Source organism: Mastigoproctus giganteus, chromosome 9 (genome assembly GCF_048544385.1).
Source record: "Mastigoproctus giganteus isolate SK-2022 chromosome 9, ASM4854438v1, whole genome shotgun sequence".
Classification (NCBI taxonomy): domain Eukaryota; kingdom Metazoa; phylum Arthropoda; class Arachnida; order Uropygi; family Thelyphonidae; genus Mastigoproctus; species Mastigoproctus giganteus.
The window spans coordinates 70,535,273-70,547,583 of record NC_143583.1 but is presented as its reverse complement, the minus strand read 5'-3'; the positions used below and the strand labels follow the sequence as shown (position 1 = coordinate 70,547,583).

Sequence of the window (12,311 nt, the reverse complement as noted above, 5' to 3'; positions counted from 1 at the left end):
AGGACAAACTGTCCTTCTTTCCTCAGATCCGAACACGTTTCGGTCGGCGGAGAGGAAATTTTTTAGTTCGTAAAATATACGTTTTTTGTATTTTCCAGTTAAATTTAAATGGCATTAATGGTACAAAAACATTTAGAATTCCACAAAACAATTGTATTTTATTGTAGTAGTGTACTAATACAAAATTAATAAATCAGTGTTTGACATGGCCTATTAAAATTACAGATCTATACTTACACACCAAAACAGGAACAAAAGTCATTTTTCAGAAGTAACAAACTCTGTTAGTTTCTTTTGACGTAACGATGAAAATCGGCTAGATGATGCTATGTTTCGTCACCGCTTCATAAACATGTAGTCTGCCGGTTTAGCGCTGGGATGTTGTTCTAAGTAGCGTAAAGCGAGGTCAAGGGCCGCTGTCGCGTCTGTGTGCGACACAAGTTGTTCCGCAGAAACACCGGGGTCATCATTCTGCTTGGAGTCTTCTTGGGTGACAGCTGCCACGATGTCCTCATCCGACAGGTTTTCATGACCTATTCCATCCGCTGCAATCCACTCGTTAACATCAGATTCTATTGCTTCCTCGCACCCGGGAATTTCCTGTACGAGCTGAATTAATTGTTCTATGTCATTGTTTTCGTCAGAGCTATCGACAAAGCTGAGAGAGGGCCATAATTTCTTCCATGATCTTTGTATGGACTGCTCGGTTACACCCTCCCACGACTCAGCAACCCAATATACAACATCTTTTAAGTTCACTTGTTTCATTTTCTCATGTAAAGAAAGTGAATTGGTGTTATCTTCTATCAAGGACCTAAGATATTTCTTTCTGTATGCAAGTTTGATAGACTGTAACCCCTGGTCCATGGGCTGTAATAACGGTGTTACATTAGGCGGTAAAAAAGCTGCCTTTATGTCCCCTGATGTCAACTCGGAAACGTCTGGGTGGGACGGCGCATTGTCTATGAGGAGAATGGCACGAGGTGGCAAATCATTTTCATTGCTGAATCGTTTCACTGCTGGGACAAATTGATTATGAAACCACTCAATGAAAAGCTGTCTGTTCATCCAAGCTTTTTTTTGACTTTTATAATGAACTGGAAGATTGTTAATGTTCATATTTTTAAAAGCTCTCGGCTTCGCTGATTTACCGATCATCATCAAAGGTAGCTTGTGATTTCCTGAAGCATTACTACAAGCTATCAACGTCACTCGCTCCTTATTCATTTTAAAACCTGGGGCACGCATTTCTTGTTGAGATGCTAGACTTTTTGTGAGCAAACCCTTAAAATTTAAACTTGTCTCATCAGCGTTATATATCTGCTGAGGTGAATAATGTGATACCAAATCAGCGAACTCACCCAAATATTTCTCTGCTGCAGCATGATCAGCTGATAATTGCTCTCCGGTGATCGTTAGCTGGCGAATCCCATGGCGCTTCTTCCAGCGATCAAACCAACCGGTACTCGCACTAAATGATTCATCACCTTTCATTAGTTTGTTGAGATGAATGGCCTTTTCTCTAACAAGGGGTTCACTTAGGGGTGTTCCCCTTCCTCTTTCCTGAGTGAACCACGTGAATAAGGCTTCATCAAGCTTGTCAAACGTTGAGGGCCTTACTGTTTGTCGATTTTCAACTGATTTTTCTGAAGTAGAGGTACAAAACTGATCGATCTTTGTGCGGTTTTTTTTCCAGTCAGTTACTGTGGCCTTGCCCACTCCAAACTCTATTGCTAATTTCGTTGTACTTTCCCCCTTGTTCAGCCTTTTCAAAACTTCCAGCTTATCTTTCAACGTACACGTTGTGTGTTTCCGTTTCGTGGCCATTGTGGCAGCAGACTGAACTAAACTAAACTATAAAATGTAATGTAGAGCGAAGATATAAACATTCACGTTTAATGCACAATGTCGCATGCAATTAGTCATAGCGTGGAGGGGGGGTTTGCTTCCGGTGTGTTACGCTCACGTACAAATGCTAGTAGGCTTACTATACATTCATTCTTTAATAAACCAGACCTGTTTTACTGCTTGCTTCTGCATTATTGCAGTTATTCGGCTAATCCGAAATTCTGCTAATCCGAACAGGGCTCGGTCCCAATTAGTTCGGACTAGCGGGAGTCTAGTGTATTTCTTTATCTTCAATGACATAAAGAAGCACTGGAAACTTGTCTAAAAAATTTCAAATATGAAAATAACTCATTGCTAATTGATGAAAATTTGGGGTACCTAGGCATCTGTAAGAACATTTTTCAATGGTGCACAATGGGAATTTGTGCACCATGTAATCTCCTCTTGTTTCAGACTCTTCATGAACATGGCAGCAGAAATACTTAAGACTAAGCCAGTCATCCACCTGATTTAGTCTGCTATAGTAAATCAATTTCCAAAATGGAAGTGGAAGGTTGAAAAACTGTCTGCAAAATAAATTTGCACATAAAAATTCTTTGATATATCTAGGAGTAATGACCTCGATACATGGATGCGAGGCATGTTAGATTGAAGAGCTATATTTGTATTTTCAAAAGTTTCCATAATATTTAAAAGAAACAAGCAAATTGAATTTTTCAAGCCAGAAGAGAGAAAAACAAACAGACTTTCTGCATAAGTAGTAGTGGCATTTGATGCAAGAAAGCAATCATATGAGTGTATGCAGCATCAGCCAAAAAAATAAAATAAAATAAAATAAATAAATAAATAAAAAATTTACACAACAATTCTCTCTAAATGTTTGTCCAGTTCCTCCTCAAATTTATTTAACCTATCAACTTCCACAATGACTGATGGAAGTTTGTTCCAGCAATTAACCACCCGCTGGCTAAAGGCAAATTTCCGCACATCTATTCTACACCTGTCTTTCCTCAATTTGAATTTATGCCCCCTTAGGGTCGTAATCTGAACAAGTGAAAGAATCCCATCAGAATTCAACTTGCTAAACCAATTCAAGGCCTTATACACTTCAATCAGATCACCCTGCAGGTGCCTAGTCTCCAGCCTGCTGTAATTTGCAGAACTCGAGCCTCTCTTGGTAAGAGGATCCCTTCATACCCCTCACCAATCTTGTTGCCCTTCTCTAACATGCTCAAGCAAATCTACGTCCTTCCTAAAATGAAGCCTTCAGATCTGTACGCAGTACTCAAGGTGTGGCCTGACCATTGCCTTATACAGAGGGACAATCACCTCCTTTTCAGGGGTGACAACACCCCATGACCTGCTCTGGCAGCCTTTCAGCATTGCTCAGAAAACTTCATATCTGACTGCACAATTACTCCCAGGTCTTTTTCATTTTCTACCACCTTAAGTGTAGTACCACACAGTTGGTACGTTCCTCTGGGGTTACTTCTACCCATATGCAATACTTTGCATTTGTCAATGTTAAACTTCAGTTGCCACTTCTCAGCCCATCTTCCCAAATTTTCTAGATCCTGTTGCAGAAGCACACTGCCATTACCAACCCTGCCAACCTTTGTATCATCTGCAAACTTCGACACTAAGCCTGATATACCTCCATCAATATCACTGATAAATATAAAAAACAGTGGATCCAACATCGAACCCTGTGGGACTCTACTAATAGCATTCGTCCACGAAGAGCAGCACCCATTTATTACCACCTTCTGTCTTCCCCCACTCAACCATCCTTTTATCCATTGTAGCAACTTACCCTTAATACCATTCTGCTCTAATTTGTACAATAGTCTTTTATGCACAACAGTGTCAAAAGCTTTCTGAAATCCAAATATGTGATATCAAAATTATTTTTTGCATCCAGTTCCTTTGTAACCACATCATAATATCCAATCAAATTTGTCAGACAAGACTTTCCCTTAACAAACCCATGCTGTGTCTGAATTATTGCTGCAGTCTTGTCTAGATGATCCTGCAATGCATCTTTAACCAGTGACTCCATTATTTTACCCGGAACAGAAGTTAAACTAAATGGTCTGTAATTACTCGTGTCACTCTTCGATCCCCCCCCTTTGTGAATTGGGGATACATTTGCACATCTGCAGTCCGTGGGGGACCTCCTCTGAGTCCAAGGATGCTCTCATAATTATGGCTAAGGGTTTGCTTACTTCCTTTGCAGCCTCCTTTAATATAACTGGATAGATTCCATCCGCCCCAGGTGCCTTTCTTATGTTTAACTTCAACAATTTCTCCTCCACTTTGCACTTAGTTATTAGAAAATCTTTAAGCATCCGGCTACAATTTGATAACCTTCTGTCATTTTCAATCCTTAATAACTCCTCATGTGTGAATGTAGATGCAAAATACTCATTCAGTTTGTTTGGTATCTGAGTAGGATCATCAACAGTCGGACCATCGATATCAAGCGGACCAATCAGATTCATCCCCTTCCTTTTAGAGTTTATATAAGTAAAGAAATCCTCACTGTTTTTCTTAGCATCCTTTGCCAAAGATTTCTCGTAATCTGCCTTCGCCTGCCTAACCTCCTTTGTGACCTGATTACAGACTAGCTTATATCTGCCATAGACTTCTGTGTCGCCTGATAATTTATATGCATTCCATGCATTTTTCTTCTCTGCCACGAGTCTCATTAGTCCATTTAACAACCATTTAGGCCTAAACCTTGAACAATATTTCTTAATAGGTATGAAACTTTTAGTAGCTTCCACGATTAATTCCTTGAATACTTCCCACTTAGAATTTACTGTTGGTAACATCATCAGTTGATCCTACTGTCTCAGACCACTGTAGTCACCTTTACGGAAGCAAAAACCCCTTCCTTTACCCCTGATGGTAATTATATCTTTAAGTAAATCCCACATCAGTGGCGCCTCCATAGCCAGGTGGGCAGGAGCAGCAGTGCGTAGCACATGCTTCTTGATTAGACCAGGGTTCGAGCCTGTGACCACCAAATACGGAGGATGCGGAAAGGTTAGGGAATGACCACTGCATATCCCCGGAGCAATATGGCCTTTGTTGCTAATGCTCCTAAGAACCAAATAACAAACAAACAAACAAACAAACCCACATCAGTACACTGTGATCACTGCTGATAACGAGATTAAGAGAATTACCCCTCTCTGGTTGCCTCTCGAACATGCTGCTGCAGAAAACAATCATCCAATAAATCCACAAAAGTCCTAATAGTGTGCTAGTGACCAACCCACAAGTTCCAGCCAATATCTGGGAAATTAAAATTCCCCATTATAAGACATTCTGATTTACTAGCCCACTCTATTTCTCTGTACAATTGTTCATTGTACTCATTCAAGTCATTAGGCCTAGAATTATCAGCTGATTTGACCTGTTTAAAATCTCTCTTACTAGAAGTTTGCAATTCATAAGTTCCCTTTCTTGAGTTCATCAATTTGTCCTCTTTCAAAACTTTTAGGTACAAACTGGATTTGAATATGAGTGCTTGAATATAAAATTTGAAGAAAAGTGCTCATATTGGTTTTCTCACCACTATTTTACCACTCTAGTTATAGATTTAATCAAAGACAGCCAACAAGCACACACAGGTTTAAAAATTTATTTTTCTTCAGTGGCATGCACCAGTTGAAATTGTTTAAATTTATCTTTTCTTTTAGCACTTCTCTGTAGATAGTAGTAAATATCCTACTGCAGTGGTTACCAATGTTTTTGTGCCTATGTACATCTGAGAGAGCAGCAGGCACCAACCACTTGATTGGGGTAAAAATTAGCACAATTAGTGCAGAGAATTCCAAGTTTAATAAAACACAAAGTGTGAGAGAAAACAGCAACATCACAATGTGGTATTACAGCCTACATTCCATGCACAGTCACACCAGCTTACTAATAACACTAGCTGCATATTGTATATTATGTGATAGTAGCATCCCACTAGGAAGTAAACTACTGCATACAAACAGTCTGATAGTACATGAACAGCCCAGATGTACCTTTGAGTTTTTAATCTTATGTACGTTCTCTACTCACATTAAGGCTGTCATTATTCATTATGACTTCTTCCTGTGAGCACTCAAAAGTCTTGGTACTGTGTGTACTGTGTTGGAACCACTAATTGTTTTTCAGTTTTTTTTAGGAGCATTAGCAACTAAAGCCATATTGCTCCGGGGATATGCGGTGGTCATTTCCTGACCTTTCCGCATCCTCCGTATTTGGTGGTCACGGGCTCGAACCCCGGTCTGATCAAGAAGCATGTGCTACGCACTGCTGCTCCTGCCCACCTGGCTACAGAGGTGCCCGGAACCACTAATCTACTAAGTATTCATCCACTTTCAGGGGAAGGCATCCCCTTCCTTTTAGAGTATACAAGTAAAGAAATCCTTGCTGTTTTCCTTAGCATCCTTTGCCAAAGATTTCTCGCAATCTGCCTTCACCTGCCTAACCTCCTTTGTGATTTGATTACAGACTAGCTTATATCTGCCATAGGCTTCTGTGTCGCCTGATAATTTATATGCATCCCATGCATTTGATAACCTTCTCTGCCACAAGTCTCATTAGTTATAGATTTAACTTCAGGACACAAACTAAGATAAGGACAGCCTATTACCATCAAGTGCTCAATCTCCTGTTTTAATACCCTTGGTAATCTAGTTTTAGGCATCCACATTATTAACACTAAGTGCCAGATCAGTCAGTTTTTTTAAAGGAATCCCACATGCTTTCAGGTTGTTCAGAAAAAGATGTCCAATGTTGCACCCTGTGCCAGCATTGGACATCTTGCCCTCGGTGCCAGCACATACAATGCTGGCACCGAGGGCAAGCTGTTTTTGATTTGCTGAATATGCTAATAAAAATATACATAAAATCCTAATGACTAAGGCAAATGCAAAATTGAATCAACAAAACATTCTAGTGAAAGTAAAAGTCCCATGGTGGGAAAAAAAAAATAGTCTTAGGAGAGAAAACCAAGCCCATTAAGGTCTTGGTCCTCTGGAAGCTCAGACTAAACCCATTAGGTTACAAACCTAACCTAAGAGGTTACAAACGTGGAAATTTTTGGAGTACATTATTTGGAATACACTCTATGAGGAAAGCCATATGAATCTCCTTGTGGATAATATGAATGATGCCATCAATCTGAAGGCATGTATAAAATCACAACATTGAACACTGTGGATGTTGTCTTACTAATTATATAAACAAAATAAAAATGGCAATAAAATTTCTTTTGCCATTCTTTAATTATACAAGTACTCTGTCTATATATTTATGGTGACACTAAATACATCATATTTCTTCTTTTCTTTAAATTTATTTTGAAATTTGACTGATTTGTCTCATTTAAATACTTCTCAAATTTTGATAAATATCAAAAATTTTGTATTTGAAACAGGATGTTTAACATTTTTATTACTGATGCTTGTGTACGGTAATAAAGTTAATTTGTTTACCATTCTCCAAAAGATGTTTGGTCAGATGATTACACAACGACACTGTCAATATACATATAAGAGATGCTGGCAAAAATACTTTTATTAGGTAAATTTTGTATTTACTCAATACAAAATTATTTTCTTTTATTGAAAATTAAACTCAGTTGGTACAGCTGATAAAGTTCTAGGATTAAACCTAAGGGAGAGTAAGAAATAAAGAACGTGTTGGTGACAACAGCAAAGTAGAACAATTTAAGTGTGCAAAAATTCTAATTCAATAAAAAATTCTAATATGAACTATATATTGTTTTATGCTAATGGTCAATGTTTAAATTATACAAGTTTCAGATATTTGCATTTGACTGTACTACACTACCAAGTGAACAAGGTGAATGTTCAAAAATTCATTCAATTTTTATTTACCTCCTACATCAGTAAATCAATGATGTTGAAATAAATTTTATCTTACAAAAGAACTCAATATAAAATTCTGATTAAATTTCAATGATTACAGTAAATAAATACTCACTTTATTTTCCCATTCAAATTCAGCCCACATTTGTCGGAATTCAAGGTCAGTACAGGATGCAGGAATAATGTAGTCCATAATATCAATATGAATATCATTTAACACAACTACATTGCGGTCACTTGTTGATCCACTAACATCATACACTAGAAATTAAAGAGAAAAAAAAAAAATAGTAACAACATACAAAATATTCCATACATTTTTTAGGCTTTAAAAGTAAATTTTGTAATGTTCATGAATATTACTTTAGTTTATTTTCTGTGAGAACACAGGGCAGACTTGTTATGTAGTTCTGAGATCAACATTTGAAAAATTATCAGGTTAAGGAATATGCAGCATTGCTTGTAATATTTGCATTATATGCATTTATCCAAAGTCTAGGCATCACTCAGTAGTGTTAGACATCGCCCGTAATGAACAGTTTACTTGAACATTGTATCATAATTAATGCTATGCAATTAAATTTTTTAAGAGTTAATAACGGTGGATAAAAATGAAAAAGCAATGTCTGGATGCAGTACAAAGACTACAAAGGTTGAGTTTGAAAATTAAATTAGACATTTTGAAGCAAATCAATTCTGGCCAACGACAAGTGGATGTGTGCAATAATTTAGGACTGGCAGGTTCAACTATAAGAACAATTATAAAAAATAAAGAATTAATTTTAGAGTGGGAAAGACAGCTGTTCCACTGCAGGCATCTAAATTGACTAGGGCCAGGCCAGCTATTATGATTGAAATGGAGAGACTTCTAAATAATTTTATTGAAGATAATATACAATGCAGAATTCCAAGTTCAATTATTATTAAAGAAAAAGCGATTAGCCTATATGAAGAAAGCTCACCTTGAAAAAAATGTGGAACCATTTAATGCTAGTAAGGGCTGGTTCAATAGATTTAAAAAGTGCTATAATCTACACAACACAGCAATCCAGAGAGAAGCCTCAAGTGCAGATCACGAAGGAGCTGAAACTTTCAAAAAAGAACTTGTTAAAATTATTGAAGAGAGCGTAGAAGAGCCATGCAAAGAGAGCTTAGAAGGCTTGAACAATCATATAAAATTTTTTTGCATGCCTAAACACTACATCTGTGATCCAACCAATGGACCAAGGTGTTATTGCCACATTTAAAGCTTACTACATAAGGAACACCTTTTCCCAAGCTATTAAAAGCCGTCAAACACTGGTGAAAATGTACTGAGCCTAAAGGAGTTTTGGAAATCCTACAACATTTCAAGTGCCTGGGATGAAGTGACTCAGAAAACCATGAATGGAGTGTGGAGGAAAGTTTGGAAGGATTACATAAAGGATTCCCAAGAACCTGATGATTCAGTTGAGAATGTTAAAGTGCAAATTGTTCAGCTCGGAAAAGAAGCAGGATTGGATGAAATTGACAAAAGAACAAGAGTGTGCAATCGAGGGAGAAGATGATCAAGATCCTACAGATGAAGAATTGATAAAGTCGCTGACTGCAAAAGGGCTTAGTGAAGCTTTCAAACACTTTGAAAATATGTGTTATTATTTCTGGGAGAACAACCCTGACAAGGTAATAAGAAATTTAAAGAAAGAAATTAATCCCTACATGATTTTGTACAAGAGGAAGAGTGACAAAGCACAATCCAAAATCAACACATTTTTCAGTTCAAAGATATGAAAACTCGACAGCCCAGAGCCATCAGATTAATAAATTCATGATTTTAATTGGCATTTTAAAGTTTAATTTTGATATGTGTAGTTACCACATAATTATATAAGTATGTATGTAATATAGAATATTTTATATGTACAAATTTTTGAATATTAAGTATTTTGACTGACATTTGTGCATCTTTTCACTACCATTTATTATTGACTATGAAATATCCTATAGCATAAGCTGCAACTCACAAATACATACGTTACCTTATGGTAACATGTATTTGTTAGCACTGATTCACTTAGTGCTGTTTTTTGGAATGAATTATTAGTGCTAAACGAGGGCCGGCTGTGCGCACACACAGGGAGTCCACAAACCTCCTTTATGAAACTAAAACACTGTCTAACACGTTTTAGGATATCTTCAAGTTTTATTCACCAACTGAAAAATGTGTATGTTGCAGTGGATGGTAGGATAATTGTAAAACAGTAATCATGGTGGAATTTGGCTTCTTGCATGTAGATCTGATACAAAGTGTATGGAATTTCTTCTTTGGAGAAGCTACCATTATAGGCATTGTGTATCTGGACATGTTACAGAATTCTCTTACATCCTAATTGCAGGATGATGATGGTGATTTGATTTTCTAACAAGATGGAGCTATGCTACAAGCTACAAAGAAGTTTGTTTGTTTGTACCTTAACACTATTTCTTGGGAAGTAGACTGGAAGAGGAGGACCAATTTTGTGGCTCCCACAAATCCCTGATCTGACTCCTTTACTTCCTGGAATTTATGAAAGATCAGGTGTATGTTCCTCCATTTATGCCAGAAATAATTATGAAACTTAATGATTTTATGAAGCAATCAGCTGTGCTGACAGGGATATATTGTGACAAATATAGAGGGGGACTGAATTTTTAATGTGGGTAATTAAAACTTGAAGATATCCTCCACCAGTTAAACATGGTTCATCTACTCTATTCACACAATAATTTTCTAGTTTTGAAAGGCAGTTTGTGGATACTCCAGTAAAGGTTAATACTTGAAAATTAATTATAAGTTATATCTACTATACTGCATTTCTGAATGTCACTTATATGCCACTGTATCTTACAAGTAAAATAAGTTTATCAAAATTAAACAATAATTTCTGCACAATATATTTACTTTTGGGGTATGTTGCTGTTTCAGTCACTTATTGCTCTGAAAGCAGATATTTAAGTAAAACGAAGTGGATATTACTACTCCTGTACGTTAGAACAGTGAAGCAGAAATTACCAAAACAGGTAGTGGTTTTTCAAAATAACTTTTAGCATCCATTAGAATGAAATTTTAGTACAATTCAGTGATTCATGCTTTCCTGAAAAGTTTGTTTGGAATTTTATTTTACTGCATATCAATAATATTCATACCTGAAATTTCAGCTATGAATATTTTAAATGCTTTTAAAACTTATGAATTATTATACTTGTAAATATTCAGTGATTCTGAAACATCTGCGCACACTACAAAAGCAAAAGGAAAAAAAAAAAAAAAAAAACCTTGACCGATTAACTGGTGAAAATTTCAGAAGCAACAGCTCTATTTGTTTCCAAAGTTATTCATGCACATACTAAATACTTGCTAGGAATGTGCTTCCTCTGTAAAAGAAAAGAAAAGAAAAGAAAAGAAAAGAAAAAAAAAAAAAAAGAGGAATTTGCACAAAAGATCCTTAAAAATTTAATTTAACCAAGAGTAAAAGATAGTTGTTTGTTATTTGGTTTTTAGGAGCATTAGCAACTAAGGCCATATCGCTCCAGGAATATGCGGTGGTCATTCCCTGACCTTTCCGCATCCTCCGTATTTGGTGGTGATGGGCTCGAACCCCGGTCTAATCAAGAAACGTCTGCTATGCACTGCTGCTCCTTCCCACCTGGCTACGGAGGCACCAGTAAAAGATACACAATTTACATTTAAGAGAATGCATCTTCAAAGTAAATATTGATTTTATTAATGGTTTAAAGTGAAATTCTTCTATTCTCATTCACCAAACCATTCTACCTGTTTTTAAGCCAGCCAACTTTTGTAGTAAACAACTAAGATTCACAACTGAATCACATTAGTGGTCAACTTTTAAGTCAAAAGAAAAATTGACTCTTTTCGAATTACTGTTGACCAATGATAAACAAACTTACCAATATTTCCAAATATAATTCCATTCTCTGTAGAGGCAACTTTCACACTTGCTTTAATATTACAGAAGTCATGTGGTGCAAGGATAACTGGAGATGGCTTCTCCACAAGTTTTAAATCACCTGCATAAGGAAAATGTAATTGAAATTTAGAAAAAGCTAATGAAATGATAGAAAAATAAAAAATATGATCAATATTTCATAGCGGAGAATTCTTTTTCAGAAGAATATATAATTTATTCCATAACTCCAGATAAATCACTATGTTAAAAGTCAAATGAAAATGAACAATATTATATATAGTAATATTTGCTACATAGTGCAAAGGAAGCCACAGGTTTTTGCTGCACTGGCAAAAAAAAAAAAAAAAAAAAGGAGTCCTCACACAGGTAACTATCTGGTTGAAATTTGAATTTATTCAAACTGTCAGCCTCAACTACCTGAGGGCAACTTATTCCAACAACTTGCTGGCTAAAAGAAAACTTCCTTCCTAAACCTCAACCCCTGTAATTTGAATTTATGGCTCCTAGTTCTGCAGTTTGCTGGCTAAATGAAAACTTCCTACAATCTAATCTAAACCTCAACCCATGTAATTTGAATTTATGACCCCTAGTTCTGAAAGTCTTTATAACAGTGAGAATTTCA

The 12,311-nt window shown here is 36.5% G+C and overlaps 1 protein-coding gene across 2 annotated transcripts in view; it reads right to left on the bottom strand.

Annotated features, from left to right (window-relative positions):
* betaCOP (coatomer subunit beta) overlaps nucleotides 1-12,311 on the bottom strand; it is a 234,667-nt gene that overhangs the window by 44,206 nt on the left and 178,150 nt on the right. For both annotated transcript variants that reach the window (XM_090381759.1, XM_090381760.1), the window contains exons 18-19: nucleotides 11,670-11,789; nucleotides 7,858-8,003 (exon numbers count right to left, since the gene is read on the bottom strand). In XM_090381759.1, coding sequence (XP_090237885.1) covers nucleotides 7,858-8,003; nucleotides 11,670-11,789 — 266 coding nt within the window. The remainder of the gene's footprint in view (nucleotides 1-7,857; nucleotides 8,004-11,669; nucleotides 11,790-12,311) is intronic.